The 22,499-nt window shown below is 44.9% G+C and overlaps 1 protein-coding gene across 1 annotated transcript in view; it reads right to left on the reverse strand.

Moving 5' to 3' along the window:
* Positions 1-22,499, reverse strand: part of elp3 (elongator acetyltransferase complex subunit 3) — a 62,648-nt gene that overhangs the window by 16,932 nt on the left and 23,217 nt on the right. The window contains exons 8-9 of the mRNA XM_084313801.1: positions 12,690-12,851; positions 10,648-10,774 (exon numbers count right to left, since the gene is read on the reverse strand). Coding sequence (XP_084169927.1) covers positions 10,648-10,774; positions 12,690-12,851 — 289 coding nt within the window. The remainder of the gene's footprint in view (positions 1-10,647; positions 10,775-12,689; positions 12,852-22,499) is intronic.

A 22,499-nucleotide genomic window follows, 5' to 3' on the forward strand; every position in this document is an offset into this window, starting at 1 on the left:
GCACGCAAGTAGGCCACCGAACCGTAGGCTACTTCGGAGGCGTCGCTGAAGACGTGCAGGTCCATCTGGCACGTCTCCGGCCTCACTGTGGGTGGGAAGTAGCTGCGGCGTATGTTGACACCTGGGAGTGAGCTGAGTTCTGTCTCCCACTCTCTCCATGTGGAGGCAAGGTGTTCGGGTATGGGGTCGTCCCAGCCCTGGTCCTTGTCCCATAACGCTCTTACAATCATCTTTGCCCTGGTGGTGTAAGGTAGAATACATCCCAACGGGTCATATTGTCTGGCGAGTGTTCTGTATACACTCCGTCTTGTGGTCGGTAGTGCAGTCGACCTTCCCTGCTCCTTGGTCAGGGGTGTGTGTTTATAATGGAGCGGGTCTGTTTTGAAGCGCCAGACTAGTCCTAATGTCATTTCTTGGGCTTCTCCTGGGATGGTCGCCATCCAGGTCTCGCTGCTTGCTGCCTTGTCCTCTGGGGAGAGGCTGCGCAATACTTGAGGGTCGCTGCTGGCCCACTGCCGGAGATCAAAGCCGCCTTTGATCAGGGAGGCGCGGAGCTTGAGTAGGAGGGCCTCGGCTTCTTCTGGCGTCGAGACGCTTTGCAGACAGTTGTCCACGTAGAAACTATTTCCTACACTTTGTCGGACCTCTTCATCAGCTGCTGGGTCCTCTGCGACGTGTTTTTGCAGTGCAAACGTAGCACAGCATGGGCTGCATGTGGTTCCGAAAGGGAGGACTTCCCATTGATAGATGGCTGGTTGCTCATCCCCGATCCTCTCTCTCCATAGGAACCGCAGCAGGGGCTTGTCCTCCTCCACTAGTCGCACCTGCAGGAACATCCCTTTGATGTCGCCGCTGATGGCCACCTTGTCTTGGCGGAAACGTAGTAACACGCCTAGTAGAGAGGGGCCGAGTGTTGGGCCGGGCAAGAGCTCTTTATTCAGATTTTGTGATCCGATCTGGTAGCTGCAGTTGAACACAATACGATCCTTGCCGTTGTGGTGGACTTTGTGGTGCGGCACGTACCATGATTCGGTCGTCTGATCGGCCTCTTTAATGTCAATTTTCTTTATGTGTCCCGCTGTGATTAGCTTGTCAATCTCAGCGCGGTACACAGTAGCTTGAGCGGGGTCTCTGGCTAGGCACCGCTCTGTGTTCGATAGATACCGCTCCGTCGCTTCTTTTGGGGCGTGGAAGGTAGGCATACCCTCTCGCCTCAGGAGTGGAGTTGCGTATCTCATCACTCCGTTGACTTTGACTCTCTTTGTCCCCCGCTCGAGGAGGGCTATAGCGTAAATGTCTTCCTTGGAACGAATGTCTTTCTTTTCGTTCTTAAAGGGCATTGTCTCTAATGTCCATAGCCTCTCGACATGCTGTAGGAGGGTGGTGTCTTCTTCTGTCACTCTGGAGTGGAGGCAGCTAGTGGCTGCTGTTCGGTTAGGAGACCTAGCGAGGGGGCCTTGTAGTGTCCATCCTAGGCGGGTCTCGACTGCTGCAGGACAGCCTCTGGGCCCAGTGTGGACCCGGTCCATCGGGACGACGAGGTGTGCATGGTCGGAGCCTATCAGCAGGGTCGGGGTGGCACCGTCTATGAGCGGTATAGGTAGTTGACGCAGGTGCACATATTTATCCATCAGCTTGGCGATGGGGTAGGTGTACTGCGACAGGCCTATGTCTTGGCTGGTGAAAGCGTTAGTGATCCTATACCGTCTCTCTGGCTGCCCGCTTGCTGCGATAGTGAAGGAGACATTCTCGCCCTTTATCGTCTTTAGGTCTCTTCTTATTGTCCGAATCGTCATCGTTTCTTCGCTCCCCCGCAGCCCCAGCTGGGCCGCACCAGACGCGAGGAGAAGGGTCTTCTCTGACCCGTCGTCAAGGACGGCGTAGGTGTCCATGACCTTGTCTTCGTAACTCAATGTTACGCGGACCACCTTCAAGAGCACCCGGGCGCCCCCGCTGCTGGCGGGGTCAATGTACATAACACTTGCCTTTGTGCTGCTTGAGGGTGCAGGCTTTCTTCTGTTACTGTCATGTAGGACGTCCAAGTGGGCTCCGTCACACCGACTACACCTCTTCTTTAAGCGGCAATCGGCTGCCATGTGGCGGTCATCTTCTTGAACGTGTCACAGTGTGACAGCCAGTGTTCCTTTTCGCAGTACGGGCACACCATCTTCCACTTCTCTTTCATCGAGGGGGTACTGTGGTTCTTGTTGCTCGGTACTGATTCTGCTTGGTGCATGACGGTCACCAGTCTGCGGCCATCGTTTGCTCTCCTAGGTCCCTCTCTGGAGCTTGGTGTGCTCCGCACGAACGTATCCAACCGTAGGCTGTTGACTTCTCTCGCCAGGAAGTCGGCTAGGTCTAGGAGGGATGGCTCGGGACCGTTAGGATCACGGTGGTCTCTTTGCCGCCTGAAGCGCTCTTGTCGGGCGGGCGGAAGCTTCTCTAAAATCCTCTCGACATTAGAGTTCGCGTACAGTTCGTGCATACCCTTTTCCTTTTGCGCCCCCAGCATCCCTACCAGGGATTGTACCTTGATAGACAGGTCATCTAGTGAGCGATTGTCTGTGGCTGGGGGTAGACGGTCAATATTCCTTATCTCTTGTATTACGTAGTCCCATATGCGTCCATATCTTTGGTCGAGTGCTGCTAGAGCCGCGGTGTAGGGGGTAGTAGAGGTGGAATATGCCAGCGCTATATTGTGCGCTCGGGGCACCTTGAGGTGCTTGAGTAGGATAGCATACTTGTACGGTTCATCAGTTACATCGGACATCATTGTCTCTAAGCACATTCGTAGCTCTGTGTACTGTGCTCTGTTCTCGTGTGTGAAGTCCGGGAACGTCGGTGTGCCAAGGTACGATGCCATGGATGGCTGGCACATCGGTGAGCGTTGGAGGAGAGGCCTCCTAGGCGAGTCTCCTCTTACGTGTCGTGGTGGGCTGGTACCTGCTGGGTACCAAGGCCCGCGTACCCAGGTGCTGTTTCTCGGGGCTGGTCGTGCGTCAAGCTCACCCGTGAATAGAGTCGGGGGTCTGTAGCGCAGAGCCGCGGGGGTAAAGTCTGGGCTGTACTGGACCTCCTGGTCCTGTGGAGTACTGTAATGCTGTTGGGCTTGACTCTCCTCCTCTCCCTCTTCTTCTTCCTCTGGCAGGTCATCTAGATCCTGTAGTCGTCTATTTAGCCTCTCCGCTGTATAGGCCGGTCCTTCCCTGTTGCTGGGTCTCGCTTGGACCGGTCGGGGAAGGGGTTCGGAGAGGGGGATAGGCTCTCTCTGGTCGCCGGGCTCAGGGTCGCTTGATCGGGTAGGGGAGGGTGCCCTTGACCCTTGTCTTGACGAGGCCCTGGAGCCCCGTGCGGAGGGAGGGGGGGTTACCCTGGTAATCAGCTGCTCCATTATCTGCGCTTGTAATCGGTCGCGCTCGGCTTCGCGCTTGGTGAGAGCGAGGTCGCGCTCTGCTTCTCTTTGGGCACCGGCAGCGGCGCGCTGGGCTTCGGCGGCGGCGCGCTGGGCTTCGGCGCGGTCTCTTCCCATATTCTCTTCCGTCTGGAGGCGTCTAATCTCTAGGCGTATGCGGTCTTCGTCACTCCGTTGCTGCGCTTGAAGGCGTTCTCTTTCCATGGAAGAATGTTCGCGCTCGCTAAGCGTCTGTGCTTGGAGTCGATCGCGCTCGGTTGAGGCTGCCAGGCTGGCGATAAAGGCCTGCGCCAGCATCTTGTCCGCCTCGCTGGGGGAAGACGCTGGTTGAGGTGATCTGCTCCTGGTAGTACTCGTTGGAGATCCGTTCTCCTGTCGCGTATCGAGGAGATCCATCTCCGGGGTGCGCGTCCCTTCTTGTGGTGGGTCGGGTTCCATCCCTGGAGGGCTTTCTTTATCCTGGAGCTCTCCGGGGACTACTTCTTCGGTCTTGGCGGGGGGTAAAGTCATGTCGGGTCCCTCCTGGTCCCCACCGTGAGCTTGGTCAGTTACGTTAGAACCCACTAGGGTCTCTACTGGCGGGGTAGCCTGGTCGGTAGGGTTGGACATAATTTTACTATCTACTTTTTCCGCGTTTGACGTCTGTAGAAAGCTAGGTAGTATACTGGCAATGTAATCCTCTAAGTACTGAGGTGTCTGCCGTCTACGCTGCGGGTGATCTATTTTAGGAGAACCGTTTGTGGAGTGTTCATCATTGGCCATGTCAATATTAATACCACTATATTAATATTACGCTAGTTACCCTCCGGCTCGAAGGACCAATTGTAACTGAGGGGTACAATTCCCTGACTGTATTAATAAGTATGGTATCATTAAACCACTACTGTCTTATGTACATTACTACTGGCCATACAGTACACAGGTATCTTATGATGAACACTTCCCACAATGACTCGGTTCCACACAAAACTGGGTTTAAGTATTTATTAGCAGCAATGATAGTACATAATATACTTTACTTAAGGTGCGCTTATAAGGCAAAGGAATGTGCGTAGGCAAATCAATAACGTATGTCCATTCTCATATTACGCAGGAGATAATAATACAACCTGAATCGTAGGAATTATATCTATGGTACTCTAGTAAGGTAGCGGGAGATACTGGTAGGGTCCCTCCGGTTGTAAGCCAGCAAGGGGAGAGGATTTGTCGGTAGTAGAGTCTGGGTCAACGATGAATAGAGAGACTCCAAGTACAGGAGACGGTGCAATAATCTCTTGATCCGCAGACGAATAACAGCTGTTCTCTGTGGCATGCAGCTCCGCATGGAAGAAAGCTAGCCGGCCTCAGGCTTCTGAGAGGCGGACTCGACGTTGCTCCTCACAGGGTAAATCCCACACAATTGTGGGTGTAGACGATTCTCCGCTCCATCAATTACAGGACCAAAAGCAAATATAATCCAGCCGAAAAGGGCTATGTAGTCGTCGGGTAGATTATCCAGTGTACATGTCCACACGGTCCTCGTCTAGGGCTCCTCGGGTGAAAGCGCCAGGGTAAGCAGCCCAGCCTGGATAAGCACACTAGCTGGTACGAGGAAACGTTGGTGATGCTGGTCACTGTAGAACGGTAGCCGCACGATACACTATACATAAATAGACTATTACTGACTTAATAGAATAGGTCGAACTCGACGGTACAGCGTTAAACTCTGATACTTCAGTTATTAATTCGCACGCGGTCTCAATGCTCTATTTGGGGCCAAACAGGCCATACTTCACCGCACGTTGTATCGTGGGTGAGGCTTCAACTTATTGGGTAACTCTACTTCTGTATTCACCTGCGCCGTATTTATACGTTAGGTGAACAAACTAGTACCAGCTTTATTCCTGTCTCATATCCTTGCGCAGAGCCGTTCATGTCCAGGCAAGTCTTTGGCGGTGACTTTGAACCAGACCTTGGGGGTATGGCAATGGCGCCTAGGGGACCGCTGTCCAATAGGAGAACGAAATATTATGGTCTGTACTAGGTTAAAGGGATATTCCGTGTATATGTACAAGGAATACACAAGGGATATCAAACGATATACAAATATTATGCAATATATATCAATCAATAAATATATATATTCGGTTTAATCTGATCCTTCGTAACAATGCACATATACACATACATGAACATACACATACATATACACATACATGCACATATAAACACATACATATACACATTAGGGTGGTCCTTCGTGATGAGTTAATTTTTTTATTCATCTATTTTAAGCTCCAACCTCCAGAATCCGTTATGGTAGTCAAGAAAACTCTCCTGGTGAATTCTTTCCTCAATCTGACAACATTTACCGCTCCTTCATCAACCTTCAAGTTTCACCCTGAGGATCCCAGAGTAGTACTTTTGTGCCAACATGAATTTGAAGGAAATCTTAACATGAGGGGTGTCTAAAATGTGTGTTTTCTTTGTGGGGAATTCAAATATTGGCTCAAATATTGGCTTTGGATGGGATAACTTTAACCTACATTATTTTGGATTTCAAAATGGCCGATTTTTACCATTTTTAACCCCTTGGCCAGACATGGGTGCCAGAATTAATCTGAAGGAAATCCTAACATGCAAGGTGTTTAAATTATGTGTTTTGAATGGGGAATAAAAATACGAGTACATTTTTAGGATAAGATAACTCTAACCTACCTAATTTTGTGTTTCTAAATGAGTAAATCTAAATACATATACACATACATATACATATACATACATGCACAGACATGCTGACCCTCCACATCTCAGTGTGAAGCAACTCACTTATTGTCAAATCCCATCTGAAACCCTGCGTTGCTATACATTCAACATTGTGGCTAAAACCAAGGGCGGCTGGGTGGCGTAGCGGAGATTGTGCTCGTCACCAATGCAAGAGACTCCGGTCTCGACTCCCCGAGTCAGCGTTGCCTGCGGCTTGGGCCAGTCGTCATACTATCTCAATTGGCAGAGGTAGCGGGTGGAAAGTCGATGGGTGGGGATTGGACGTTGTGGACAGCGACTCCTACAGGTCGGTTGGGTGACGCCTGTACAGCAGAGACGGGAAGTATCTGGGGCAGCGTGAGCCTCCCACGCGTTACTCCTCGCCACTGAGAGTCCGCGCTGTCTGGTGCGGATGCAACAGGCTGCCTCCTCGTGTACCGGAGGGGACACGTGATGCAAGGCTTCTATCCTCACTACAGCCGACCAAGTGGGAGGTATAGTCTAGCAACGTTCAAGACAGGGGAGGGAAGAATTGAAGGGGAAAATTGGCGAGGCGAAATTGGGATGGGAGAAAAATAGAAAATAAGGAGAAAAAGTGGATAAAAAAAATAAAAAACATTGTGGCTAAAACCAAACACTCACATTCTCAATGAACCCACCAGCCGGGGAAATAGACAAAGGAGAGACCCGCGAAAACAATCGCTTTCACGTTTCACTTGATACTGGGAAAACATTAAAAACCCTCCCTATTTAAGCCACTTGGAGCAGAACCAATCAGAACAAAGCCAGAGAGCGTCTACTTCTTAATAAGTGCCTCATTATCACAGGGGAAGATCACGCTCTCTATTGATGCCGCCTCGGTGACAGACCTACAGTATCTTGAGCTCTTGTGAAAAGTCACATATACACACATATACATACATACACACACCAAACACACATATACATACACACCAAACACACATACCAGACAGATTAAAAGGTGCACTATGCAGCCTATTGGAACGTGAGGTTCTGATACGATTTGATTAATATACCTGCATTATTTTATCCCACTTTATGCTTTGCTCTTGCCGCTCGTTTCACACTGATTTTATGTCTTATTTCTTACTGATGTAAAGCACTTTGAACCGCAATCCCCCGTATGAAAGGTGCCATACAAATAAAGTTATTATTATTATTATTATTATTATTATTATTATCAAATGCTTGCACATCAAAACGATGCTGTGTTTTCAATCAGAGCAGCCAGTAGGAGCTACAAGGAACGCAGCTGGAGGCTTTTGCATTCGAGTCATTTCCTTCTATACTAGGTGCAGCCGCCATGCTCCTGGTGTGAGATTCTGCCGCATACGGTTTAGTCATTATCATAACGCTGTGAGAGTGATTGTGATGACGACGAACTCTATTATGTGGCAGCGTAAAAATCTTTAATAAAAACACGAATTTAAACGCCGTAGTCACAGTTGTCCTAATTATGTAAATGGTGCTTTCATGTGGTCTGATCCAGGAGTTATTTGGCAGAAATGGAAGAAAACATAAGAAGAGCCCTTCTGTTCATCTGTTTGTCTATGAAAAGGCAGCAGGGCGGAGGGATATAAAAACTCTGCCGGTAGAAAACGGGTCACAGTGGCTTCAGAACATAATATTAGTGCCAATGGTTATAATAAATAATAAGTAAGGCTGTCAAAGTTAACGCAGTATTAACGCGTTATCGCCCGATTCTATTAACGCCACTATTTTTTTTAACTCACGATTAACTTTTAATTAAAAAAATAATAATAATTTTTTTTTACTTTTTCTTTTCTTTTTTAACTAGACTTCACTCAGGTGTATTATTGATGCACTCATTGATACTATGTTTGTTTCTGAAGTGTGTGTGTTTGTGTGTGAGATAGAGAGAGAGAGAGAGAGAGAGAGAGAGAGAGAGAGAGAGAGAGAGAGAGAGAGGGGGGGGGGGGGGGGGGTGAGAGAGATGAGGAAGGGGCAAGAGAGAAAGAGAGCTGGGAGAGTGTGTGGGTGAGAGAGAGAGAGGGGGGTGTGTGATTACTCAGCCCTTGTGTGGGTGAATGTAACAAGTTCCTAACGTTTTCTTTCCCCTATTATTTCATGCACACTTTATTCATTGTTTTAAATTATTATTTTCTTTTAAGTTATTTTGTGCATCACTCTGTTTTGAATTTGATGCAAATTTGCAATGCATGAGGGTCATCCTTTTGTGTTAAATGGCTGCATAAAGCAATCATTTGTTGACTCTCATGTTGATAAGTATTAAAACTTGGAACTTGAAAAAGATCTGTTTAAGGTAGATACAATTTTTTTTTTAAATGCGATTAATTTGCGATTAATTGCAAGTTAACTATGGACAATCATGCGATTAATCGCGATTACATATTTTAATCGATTGACAGCACTAATAATAATACATTTCATTTATATAGCACACTTTAAAACTCAATGAGATCTCAAGGTGCTTCACAGCAAAAAGGTAAAAGGTTTAAAACAGGCTTCCGGTTTGGCGAGGAGCGGGTGAGATTGGGGAATCTCCGTCGTTATAGGAGGGGCCCTCTCCAGGAGAGCCTTACCCCTCCAGCCCGCCAACGGGGGTTAAACGGGGTTAAAAATAATTACCTGGGAAGTGCCAATTGTCTTTAGTTTTTTTTATTTCTCTGAGTTATGTTAGAATAGCAGTTGCTTTGAATGTGCACATGGACAATTGTGAAGGACAAGAATTCTAAATGTTGGACATGAAGAGAGGCTTGGAGAATCTCCTTTGGGGGATATCTCCGTCTCTAGTTATTTGAATGCGTTGTCTGATGTATGTTTGTAAACTAAAACTAAAACTGCAAATACAAATTTGAGTAAAAAAAAGAAAAGAAAATTAAACATAAAAACATTCAAATTAATACAATAAAAAACATAAAAAAATTTAAATAAAAAGGTTTAAAACATTACAATTTAAATGAATATAATAAAAAACATAAAAACATAGGAGCAGTAAAAAAAACAACAACAATTCATCTGACAACAATATACTCAGAGAAAGTTACACAACTAAGTGCCGTTACTGTTTCCAAAAATCAAGTTTGAACGAAGTAAAATGTAGTTGGTAGTAAATGGAACATTCATGTCATCAGAATCCCCTAATATCACCCCAACCCCTCTGCTGCCCTCATGCCTTTTCATAATAGCAAACAATCCCAAAACAATTGCTTAACATTTGACATTTGAGTCATTTAGCTGAACGCTTTTATCCAAAGTGACTTACAAGTTCTGTACTTACAAGACGAGTCAGCAGGAAGGGCACAACTCTGACAGCGGAGTAAGATTGTTCATCAAACAGTGTTGAACTTGAGCGCTACAGTCTTGAGCGCATAGTAGTATAAACATATTAGCATAGTAGGTAGTAATACAGGCGAGGTAGATTCCTTAGTAGCAAAGTGCATAATAGTAAAAGAGGCTTAAATAGCAGCATTGAGTGTGTGCAGTCAAACATATAGTAGGTTATTTATTTTCTTTAACTGTAATCTGTCTGTTCTGCTTCATGTATTAACGTCACGGTGACCAATCGCAGCCACACTTATTGTCTGGGACCAAATACGGCCACGCCCCATTCCCAGTAAAAAGTGGGAATCTCTAGAATGGGTTTTGGGCGACGCTGTATACGGAAGTGACTCTAAAGGTGACGATTAGACAACACTTTCTGTTGTCAGTAGATGGCAGCATTGGTTTAAAATGAAAAGGTGAAAATGTTGAAAACTACAACAATACACTTCCCAAGATCCTTAGCACAGGTCACAGGTCACTGGGATGTGTCTATATTCTTCGACGTGATCTGAACAGCGGTAAACTATTACTGCAGCCTCAGTATAGCGACCGTGAATGGTAAACTAATTATCTTAACAAAAGTGCGCTGGTAGCGTTACATATGTTGTCTAAAGGGGGACATATGGTACAATTTAAGATTTTAATGATAATCTGCATATAAAGGACAACAAAAAGCATCGTTAATTTGTAAGAAACCTCAATGAAAACGGTAATATTCGCTATTGTTATGAAAATGTGATAGAATCCTATACAAATGTGGACGCATTTGGTCTACGTTCCGTTACATACCTTGTAATTTTATTTCAGGTCGTTTGTTTGATGTGTGTTTGAATCATCCCCCTTACCTCTGTGATGCATCGTCTGTCTCTTTTCTATTTGATTTGATCTCTTTGTCCCCTTTCGCCCCGTTACCCTTCGAGAGGCACCTTTGTCCTCTCGCCAGGCCGTCATCGTAAATAATCATTTGTTCTTAATTTACCTGCCTGGTTAAAGGTTAAATAAAATAAAATAAAATAAATAAAATATAAGAGTAAATATTTTCTGTCGATGACAAAAGTGATTTTTCCACAAAAGACGAGATACGATGATCAGAAATGAACAAAACATGAGACACAAAGTTGAGATGAATTGATCCAAAGTAAGAGAGGACACAAAGGACTCACGATGAACTGCTCCACGTCCCTCTCCATGCCCACGTTGGGCAGGTCGGGCATCATGTGGGACACCACCTTGAAGCCTGCGTCTTTAGACAGCTGGAAGGACTCGCACACCGCCCTCACCGTGTGGCCCCTGGGACACACACACACACACACACACACACACACACGCACACGCACACGCACACGCACACACGCACACGCACACGCACACACACACACACACACACAGACGGGGAGAGAGGGTGATATGATTTGATTAGATTTTTATTTGTCTCGAACTTAGAAACATAAAACAAGTTTAAAAAACAAAAAGGTTTCCATACAATAAGTGTTCGAGAAGGAACAGGGGGAAGTAAAACAAAATTAAAACGTATCAAGCCCCTAAATAAAAGTATTTTTTTTATATATCCAAATATCCAAATGAGAAAAAATATATATTAGGCAGTCACATTAGTGTGATATGTACACGTGAACTGTCTGTCTCTCTGTCTGTCTGTCTGTCTGTCTGTCTGTCTGTCTGTCTGTCTGTCTGTCTGTCTGTCTGTCTGTCTGTCTGTCTGTCTGTCGGTCGGTCGGTCGGTCGGTCGGTCGGTCGGTCGGTCGGTCGGTCGGTCGGTCTGTCTGTCTGTCTGTCTGTCTGTCTAATTGGTCCATGGCCCCAACACTCCCCGCCCACTCATCTACCTGTCCTTCCATTCGTCTATCCACCTGTCTGTCACACTGTAAGTCTCCACGTCATCCTCCCATCAGTACAGTATGTCCACCTGTCCGCCACTCCTTCCGTGCCCGTCGGTCCACTCTCTCGGGACGGGCAGTAATGTTTCCGTGCCCGTCGGTCCGCTCTCTCGGGACGGGCAGTAATGTTTCCGTGCCCGTCGGTCCGCTCTCTCGGGACGGGCAGTAATGTTTCCCCAGACTGAGTACTTGTGTGAATTAATGGTGTAGCGCTCGAGCCGCTGTTTAGGGAAATCTATTTTTAGAACACGCATGACAGCAGCGATAACGACGTGTTGCGCTGAGTCACACACACACACGGTTTTATCATGTCCCACTCCATCATACATCCATCCATCATCCACCCATCATCCACCCACCCATCCATCATCCATCTATCCATCATCATTCATCCATCCATCCATTAACCCATCATCCACCCACCCATCCATCATCCACCCATCCATCATCCATCCATCAATCCATCCATCCATCCATCCATCATCCATCCATTCATCATCTACCGACCCATCCACCCATTAACCCATCAATCATCCATCCATCATCCATCCATTAACCCATCAATCATCCATCCATCATCCATCCATTAACCCATCAATCATCCATCCATCATCCATCCATTAACCCATCAGAGCTGTTTCCCCGAAGCCTGTTTTTGGGCTTCTAACTTCGTCAGGGTTTTCGAACCTTCGTTTTTAATTACAAAAAAAATAGAATATCGATTTCTTTTTTGGGGAATATTTTTTTTTATATAAGATATCCTCAAACTAAATCCTCAATTTGAATAAAGTGATTAATCTGATTAAATTAGTATTTTTTTGTATTAAATCAACTTTATTTAATGAATATAACTCATCAGTTTCGTCAACATCAATAATCCAATAAGGGCTCACGGTTGGTACGAAAGTGATGGTGACGTCTTGATGGAGCGCCGAGTGCCGAGCGGATGCAGACAGGCTACAATTAATGTTTTATTTTTTATTTGTATGATGAGTCATATACTATAATAGTATAATACTATAATATTAGTGTAGCCTAATCTTTATCTGCAACTGTGAAGAAAAAGCCCATTGGTTTAAACAGAATGAATAGACACATAAAAGTTAATAAATATATATATATAAAACAAAATTATTCAAATGTTGATTTAGAATTAGAACGCCAACGTAACGAACGAAGGTCCGAATGTTCGAACGTTTGGGCTCAGTCCTATCATCCCTCCCTCCTCCCTCCCTCCCTCCCTCCCTCCCTCCCTCCCTCCCCCCTCCCCCCCCCCCCTCCTTCCCCCTCCTCCCCCCCCCCTCGCCCACCTGTTGGTGTCTCGGGCCACGTCCTCGTAGACGCTCTGGACTCCGATCTCCAGACGGGTGCAGCCGTACCCCAGCATGTCACTCAGGTGGCGCTTCAGGCAGTAGTCGGGCCGCGTCTCGATGGTGATGCCCACGCACTTGGTGTTGCTGCGCTCAGAGTACCTGAAGAAAGACACAAGAAACACACTTAGTTAGGGGTGTAACGGTACGGTACACACAAAAAAATAACATTTTAAACATCGTCTTATCATTTCAACATTATTGGTTGGTCTTAATTGCTCGTATTCTCTTCGCCGCCACATCGGTCGACTTGATGATGGTGAAAAGTAGGGATGTCCGATATTATCGCCGGTTTATTGGTATTAAAATGTGATATCGGAAAATATCGGTATTGGTTTTCAAAAACAAACAACATTTTTTTTTTTTTTTTTTTTTACATTTCTATAACCTTTATTTACCCAGGCAAGCAAGTAAGAACAAATTCTTATTTTATTTATTGTCAAAAGTATGCATAATGTTATGTTAATTCCACAACAAGACATATGTAATGTTAATTACCTGAAATTATTCTGTTTTTTGGGAGGGAAACCCTGCATATATCAGTATCGGTATATCGGTATCGGTAAAAAAGCCAATATCGAGCATCCCTAGTGAAAAGCATTCATAGCGATCTTCTATGTATATAAAGATGGCAGTGAAGTGAATAATGCAAATAGTCTATAAGGACTGAAAGTAGTCTTCAAGTCTGACCAGTTGTCTATAAGGACTGAAAGTAGTCTTCAAGTCTGACCAGTTGTCTATAAGGACTGAAAGTAGTCTTCAAGTCTGACCAGTTGTCTATAAGGACTGAAAGTAGCCTTCAAGTCTTTTGAGCTGAGTCATACCAAAGACATTAAAAAGTGATCTTGATAGAAGGGGAGGGAGAGGAGAGATGGAGGGAGAGAGAGAGGGGAGGGAGAGAGAGAGGGCGAGAGAGAGGGAGAGGAGAAACAAAGGGAGAGGAGAAACAAAGAGAGAGGGAGAAATTACAAACATCTCAAAACAAACTAGTCAGACTACTGCTTGACCTGACTCCTAGAACCCACCTCACCCCTGCACACTTTGCCAACCTAGGATGGCTTAGAGTAGACAACAGAGTACAGCAACTTGCAATGGGCCTGGTCTACAAGATACACTACACGACCAAGGTACCCATGTACATGTCAAAATACTTCCCAAAGGTCAGTGAATACCACGATCACAACACCAGAGGGAGCTCCACAAATCATGTAAAACCCAGATTCGGCTCAAACAAGGGACTAAACACGTTTCGCAATTATGCCACAACAATGTGGAACGCCCTACCCAAAGCTGTAAAGGAATGTAAATCACTACCCACCTTCAAAAACACTCTCAAAGAACACCTACGGGAGACTGCAATTCAAAACTGGCCCCTACAAATGTCCTAACCCAGTTGTACAATAAAGACCAAGCATGGCTTTGTCAGTATTCCAATGTACAGCCCCACCCAACCCCACCCCACCTACCCAACCTCCTCCAATGTACAGTTTCCATGTCAAATGTATGTCAGTATTCCAATGTACAGTGTCCCCCCCCCCCCTACCCAACCCCCCCCCCCCCCCCCACCTCCAATGTACGGCCCCACCCCACCTACCCAACCTCCCCCAATGCACAGTTTCTATGTCAAATGTATATACTCTTCTTCTGGATTTTTTTAGTATCACAAACAGTACTGTATTTGAAAATCTGGTATGTCATAAATGTATAGATGTAGCAGTACTGTCTATCTGTATGTCATGTGTGTCATATGATGAATTGAAAATGGGGGACCCTGATGGAAACAAGACGAAAGTATTTCTCAGGTCTGCATCCTCTTAACAATTGTATGTATTGAGCTGTACTGTACTGTACCCATTCTGCAATCTGTTAATAAACTTTTCAATCAATCAATCAATCAGAGGAGGGAGAGAGGGAGAGGAGAGACAAAGAGAGAGGGAGAGGAGAGAGTGAGGGAGAGGAGAGACAAAGAGAGAGGGAGAGGAGGGAGAGAGGGAGAGGAGAGACAAAGAGAGAGGGAGAGGAGAGAGAGAGGGAGAGGAGAGACAAAGAGAGAGGGAGAGGAGAGAGATGGAGGGAGAGATAGAGGGGGAAGGAGAGACAAAGAGAGAGGGAGAGGAGAGAGATGGAGGGAGAGAGAGAGGGGGAGGGAGTGGAGAGATGATGATGATGATGATGAATAGTTTATTTTCGGTCTTTGTTTACAGATAAATCAAAAACACACATGTGTGGACTTTCAAAAAAATAAAAATATATGTATATATCACAAATGTACATATTCAAAGTAAGCTCACACACAAAATCCAAACTCAATGACCGAAAAAAGGATTTGGCTGAAGCACATGCTTATTTTTGCCTATCCTTTACAATTCTTAAAAACTAAATACTTTAATATAAGAAAGAAAAACTTAAAATATGCTGCAAGATAATTTTTTTTTTTTTTTTTTTTTTTATTGCAAAACAAAACTTATTAAAAGTCAGTACTCAACACACAATGTATAATGAAACTTTCAGTAAAGGTGGTTAAAATATATGCAAGTACAGAAACAGGATAAAACAAAAATAGTCAATAATAACATTTTAACCGTATACAGTGTATATCCAGCGAAGTTACAATTATATAAATGTTAGTATATAATATACCCCTAATACCTATTTTCTAAAACCCTACACACATATGCTCCAGCTCAAACCCCCCCCTCCCGGACCCCCTCTTGGATAGTACCTCCATTATCCCTCACTCCTAACCAGACACTACCATTATAGGCTAGCTTTTATTCTCTCCACCACTTCTAACCACATTGACATTTTGGATTCATTGAGCCCCAGAATTCTTGCTGTAGATATTTCTTGATATATCACATCGAGATATGTAAGAAACCACACTTTCCGGCACATTTTTTCCGGTTGAAACCAACGTGATGCGATCAGTTTTTTAGCTACTGTGATACCCGATAAAACCAATCTTTTTAGTTGTGGATTCACTGCAAACTCAAAAACATCATTCAATAGCAATACCGCGGGGTGTACAGGTATATTCCAAAATACGAGTATTGATAATTGTTGGGACACATCTTTCCAGAATGCCTTAACTGGTGGGCAGTCCCAATACATGTGCATAAATGTTCCTTCGTCCCCATTTGTACATTGGGAGCATTTGGAGTCTTGTATAAGCCCCATTTTGCACAGCCTTATAGGAGTCAAGTATGTCCTGTGAATATAGTTCAGATTGATTTGTTGATGATCCGGGTTCCTTGATGTAAGTCGGACATTTGCCCAGGCTCCTTGCCAATCAAAGTCATTTTCCAGGTCTGGTATATCCCTCCTCCAGACATTGTCTAGTTGAAGGGTTTCATACGAGGACGTTAGTAATTGATAATAAAAACCTGATACAAAACCTCCCAATGTATCTCTTTCATAGAAAAAATTGTGGTATCTGTGGTGTTCAATTGGTATGTGTAATGGAACACCGTGAGATCTCATACAAAGTCGTAACTGTATGTAAAAAAGCCATGTGGACTCGGTGAGGTTAAACTTTATGCATATTTCGACATAACTACAGAGGCCCTTGTTATTAAAAATATCCCCTAATGAGTGTATGCCTCTCTCTTCCCATATAGGGAATCTTATAGGTCGTTTTCCCATTAAGAGAGCATTGTTATTGAATATGGGAGTGTGATTATGCCATACTTGAGGGTTAGGAAATTTCCTTTGTGTTTCCCGCCATGTCCTGATTGCATGGGTAATTATTGGGCCAAATTCTCGCTCACAATGCTTGATTGAAAGTTTAGTGTATGCTATGTCTTTCAATCTCTGTGGGGCTACTATGTTTTCTTCTAACCGCTGCCAATGCAATTTTCCTGTTATTGTGTATAATCCTAGCTATAGTTATGCGCCCCTCAGCATCCGACCATACCCCTTTCAATTCGATATTTAATTTGCGTCTGACGACTATGGCTACCCCTCTAGTTCTCGTAGCAAAAGAAGAGTGACTAATATTATGGTATATGTTATCCGCTAACGTATTCATGTCTCCCTCTAAAATGTGCGTTTCGCTTAATAGAGCCACGTCCACATGTTCTTTTTTCATCAGTGTGAGCACGCTTTTGCGCTTGTGTTGTTTGTTTATCCCACCGGTGTTCCATACCATTATATTCAAACTAGCCATAGTCTATGCATGTTTTCGTGTAGTTTTTGGTAATGTTTCTGGAGTATGAAGCTACAATAGATGCACATCCAATTAATGAGGTCCCGTTGAGAGCTGAGCTTAAAAACATATATATATACAAATAAAAATCCCCTATTTTCCCCTCACCCAGAAAGTCGAACATGCCTGTGTTCCAAGAACACATCCTCCGCGATTGACTTTCTCCCATGGTCCACCGGATTGCCCAAACTGAGCATTGTAATCCTAATTTTCCTATGCTAATTGCCATAGGATCTAACATTTCCATTCTATTGCAATAGAATGTCACTTTTGGTCTTGCACCTTCCCTTACTGTAATGAAGTATTGTGATAAATAACATAAAAAAAATAAATAAAAAAAAAAAAAAAAAAAAAAGAGAATAAACCTTTATCGACATATTCCTTTGAACCCTCCACTAACGTGTGGGGAAAAAAAAGGAAAAGATTGTAGAGCAATATTGACACCTTAATGTGAAGAACATTGGAAAAGAATAATGTAAGTTAAAATATATTTAAAAAATATAGAGTAATATTGACACCTTAATGTGAAGAACATTGGAAAAGAACAATGTAAGTTAAAATATATTTAAAAAATATAGAGTAATGAGAAGAAAAAATTAAATAAAATAAAAATCAATGGAAAGATATAGATAAGGAATAAGAGATAAATAATTATCAACGTGGAGAAGCCACTAGAACCGATTTAACTGATTAGATAAGATAGAAAAGCAGCGCCTTTTAGCGCTTCAATGTGCCTTTAATGGAGTGATTACTTAAATTGTTAGAATAACCTTGCTGTGCTCATACGTTTATGTGTGGTTAATTTTTAAAGTATTATTAAGGACTGATTGCACTTCATTTAATTTATTATCTGCTATGTGTATACACACTGAATGTTATTGTTAGAGTTGTATGCTTCGTTGTCATGGTGCCTTATATTCTAGAAGGTTGTAGAATATACTAGTGCCTAGACTATTTTACTTTCCAGAATGATCTAAGAGACCCAGGGCATTTGAGCGATAAATCTTTCTTTTTTTTAAGAGAAAGAAAATATATTTCTTTTGATGTTTTACTCAAAACTGTACTCCTGAATTATTTTATCCTTTAGGGCCTTTTTAAATCTCCCCTGAGAAGTACACAACTTCAACCCGTCACTAAGACTATTCCACAATTTAACTCCCAAAATTGAAACACATCTAGCTTTTACATTAGTTCTTACCTCTTTACATGTTTTAAGAATACACAACCCTCTTAAATTATACTTTCCTTCATGGAGAGAGAGAGGAAGGGAGAGGAGAGAGGGAGGAGAGATGGAGAGAGAGAGAGCGAGGGACAGAGAGAAGGACAGACAGAGGGGGAGAAAGGAGACAGAGAGAGAGAGAGAGAGAGAGAGAGAGAGAGAGAGAGAGAGAAGGAGCGGCAGAGAGAGAGGGAGAAACAGAGAGAAAGAATGATCTGCTCAAATGATGATAACAAATATGATATTAACAAATATAATATGTATTGTATCTTTTGCAGTGATGGCGCAATATAAATGAAAATATGATATCATATCATCATATTGTTTAGCTCTATGATTCAGGTCAACATTCAGACTGGATCTAGGGTCAAAATATCAAATATCTTTCTTAGTTTTGACGGTATAGATGTACACATCTCATCTGCTCCACTCCAACAACTCTGATGACCATTACAGCCAATCAGGACGCCTAACCCCCCCCCCCCCCCCAGCCCTGCCCCCAACCACCACCACCCCCCTCCCGACTCTGAACCCAACAACAATAAATGTCCATCTTTTACAGTCTGCTGGCTGATTTACACCAATTACAGCGCGCTTATGCTCCAGAGAGGGCCGTCAGATTGGCTGAAATGAATCAATAAAAAGTCTATTATCTTAGAGATGATTATAGCGAGGTAGCATGTGTGTGGGGGGGGGGGGGGGGGGGGGGGGGGGCAGTCATGGCGTGAAAGAGATGCCACAGAGGCATGGTATTGGTTATATGGTCTCACACGCGTGTGCACACACACACACAGAGACGCACACACACAGAGACTCGCACACACACACAGAGACACACACACACACACACACAGAGACACACACACAGAGACGCGCACACACACAGAGACACACACACACACAGACACACACACACACAGAGACACACACAGACGCGCACACACACACAGAGACACACACACACACAGAGACACACACACACAGAGACAGACTGTTCACTTGAGCTCCCCCTAATGACATTTTAATTGTAAACAGCAGCATAGATAAGTGCTGCATATAGATAAGATACAAGATACAAGATACAAGAGTTTTATTTGTCACGGCATACAGGTATACAGTGAAATGCGTTAGTTAGTTAGACTGTGTGCTCGCTAGTTAGTTAGACGGTGTGCTCGTTGACCACATGTCCAATAGTGTTGGAACCAGCTGTGTTTGTTGACAGACTCCGTTACAAGCTAAATAGCCAATCTAAGAGATTAAACACAATAAGAAAAAATAAAAAAAAGAAAATAACGTTGCTTGTGCAAGGCCTTCTCCATCCCTGGACACGCTCTCTCTCTCCCTCTTTCTCTCTCCCTTTATCTCCCTTTATCTCCCTCTCCCTCCCTCCCTCTCTCGCTCGCTGGTCCCCAAGTCGGCCACAACAACATGCCTCAATGACTCCAGGCCAGTTGCCCTCACTTCAGTGAGTATGAACGACGTGTCTCTGAGTGCGTATTCCTCTCCTACCTGAAGTCCTGCATATCCCCACTGATGGACCCGTATCAGTCCTCTGATCGGGCCAGTAGCTCCATCGAGGACGCTACAACCCTGGCGCTTCGCCTCACTGACACCTGGAACCACCCAACACCACAAAGAATGGATTGCACGGAGCAAGTTGCACCCTTACTTACAATTCATTAGGAATGGGGGAAATGGGGGACCCTGATGTAAACAAGACGAACGTCTTTCTCTGGTCTGCATCCCCTTAACAATTGTGTGTATTGAGCCGTACTGTATTGTTCTGCAATCTGTTAATAAAATGTTCATTCAATCAATCAATCTGCACGGTGATTGATTGAATGAAAGTTTTGTTAACAGATTGCAGAATGGGTACAATGTACCCATTAGAATGTGAGGAACAAATTGTAAAGCGCTTTGGATAAAAGCTGCTATATAAATGCAGCCATTTACCATTTGAGCTACCACGCTGCACCAGAACCACCAACCCTGAGCTACTACCACGCTGCACCAAAACCACCATCCCTGAGCTACTACCACGCTGCACCAAAACCACCAACCCTGAGCTACTACCACGCTGCACCAAAACCACCAACCCTGAGCTACTACCACGCTGCACCAAAACCACCATCCCTGAGCTACTACCACGCTGCACCAAAACCACCAACCCTGAGCTACTACCACGCTGCACCAAAACCACCAACCCTGAGCTACTACCACGCTGCACCAAAACCACCATCCCTGAGCTACTACCACGCTGCACCAAAACCACCAACCCTGAGCTACCAGGCTGCACCAAAACCACCAACCCTGAGCTACTACCACGCTGCACCAAAACCACCAACCCTGAGCTACTACCACGCTGCACCAAAACCACCAACCCTGAGCTACTACCAGGCTGCACCAAAACCACCAACCCTGAGCTACTACCACGCTGCACCAAAACCACCAACCCTGAGCTACTACCACGCTGCACCAAAACCACCAACCCTGAGCTACTACCAGGCTGCACCAAAACCACCAACCCTGAGCTACTACCAGGCTGCACCAAAACCACCAACCCTGAGCTACTACCAGGCTGCACCAAAACCACCAACCCTGAGCTACTACCACGCTGCACCAAAACCACCAACCCTGAGCTACCAGGCTGCACCAAAACCACCAACCCTGAGCTACCAGGCTGCACCAAAACCACCAACCCTGAGCTACTACCACGCTGCACCAAAACCACCAACCCTGAGCTACCAGGCTGCACCAAAACCACCAACCCTGAGCTACCAGGCTGCACCAAAACCACCAACCCTGAGCTACTACCACGCTGCACCAAAACCACCAACCCTGAGCTACCACGCTGCACCAAAACCACCAACCCTGAGCTACTACCACGCTGCACCAAAACCACCAACCCTGAGCTACTACCACGCTGCACCAAAACCACCAACCCTGAGCTACTACCACGCTGCACCAAAACCACCAACCCTGAGCTACCAGGCTGCACCAAAACCACCAACCCTGAGCTACTACCAGGCTGCACCAAAACCACCAACCCTGAGCTACTACCACGCTGCACCAAAACCACCAACCCTGAGCTACTACCACGCTGCACCAAAACCACCAACCCTGAGCTACTACCACGCTGCACCAAAACCACCAACCCTGAGCTACTACCACGCTGCACCAAAACCACCAACCCTGAGCTACCACGCTGCACCAAAACCACCAACCCTGAGCCACCAGGCTGCACCAAAACAATTACCACCAACAGCATGGCAATAATAAAGTATCTATCAACCTGTCTCTGGCTTCCCTCACCCACACTGATTCACAGAACTCTGCTCTCCGGTAAGTACACTCTCTGGTACTTAGTTTTCAAGAGTGCGTGAAGGGACGATGCGTGAAGGGATGATGCGTGAAGGGATGATGCGTGAAGGGATGATGCGTGAAGGGATGATGCGTGAAGGGATGATGCGTGAAGGGATGATGCGTGAAGCGACGATGCGTGAAGCGACGATGTAGGTCAACTATATGCTTTACTTTGGAAGTGTACTGGCATTGCACATCCAGCTCTTATGATCTACCAGTAAAGTGTTCAAATGTGTGAAAAGACGCAAATCCACTATAGCTCTATAACGTTATCTCCATCTTAGCTTGATGGATGGAAGAACAGACAAACACACGGACGCGCGCGCACACACAAGTGCAGCAACGTTATGATACTAACATTGTTACAACCCTTAGTTATTGTTATTGCTAGCTTTCGGAATCCTGTTAAGTGTTAACGTAAGCCCCCTTAAATAGATCAGGCTATCTAACCCAACTCTTATAACAAACATCCATCGCTAACGGCAGCAGATCACCAAGAGGCTCATCCTGTAGCCTATCAGCGTCTCTCTCCACTCCGACAGCTGTTGCACACAGACAGGTCCGCCGATCATTAACGTTGATCTACTGCTGGCAAACTTTTAACTGCCGTCATGGTTGGTCCTCGCTGACGGAGAGGCGCAACAAAACACTGGTATTTGTTCATTTTTAAGGCCCTTATTGGTAAGCTACCTCCTTACACTACATCATTATTGGTAAGCTACCTCCTTACACTACATCATTATTGGTAAGTTACCTCCTTACACTACATCATTATTGGTAAGCTACCTCCTTACACTACATCATTATTGGTAAGTTACCTCCTTACACTACATCATTATTGGTAAGCTACCTCCTTACACTACATCATTATTGGTAAGTTACCTCCTTACACTACATCATTATTGGTAAGCTACCTCCTTACACTACATCATTATAGGTAAGCTACCTCCTTACACTACATCAT

This window comes from Notolepis coatsorum, assembly GCF_963971535.1.
Source record: "Notolepis coatsorum genome assembly, chromosome: 5".
In the NCBI taxonomy this organism is placed as follows: Eukaryota; Metazoa; Chordata; class Actinopteri; order Aulopiformes; family Paralepididae; genus Notolepis; species Notolepis coatsorum.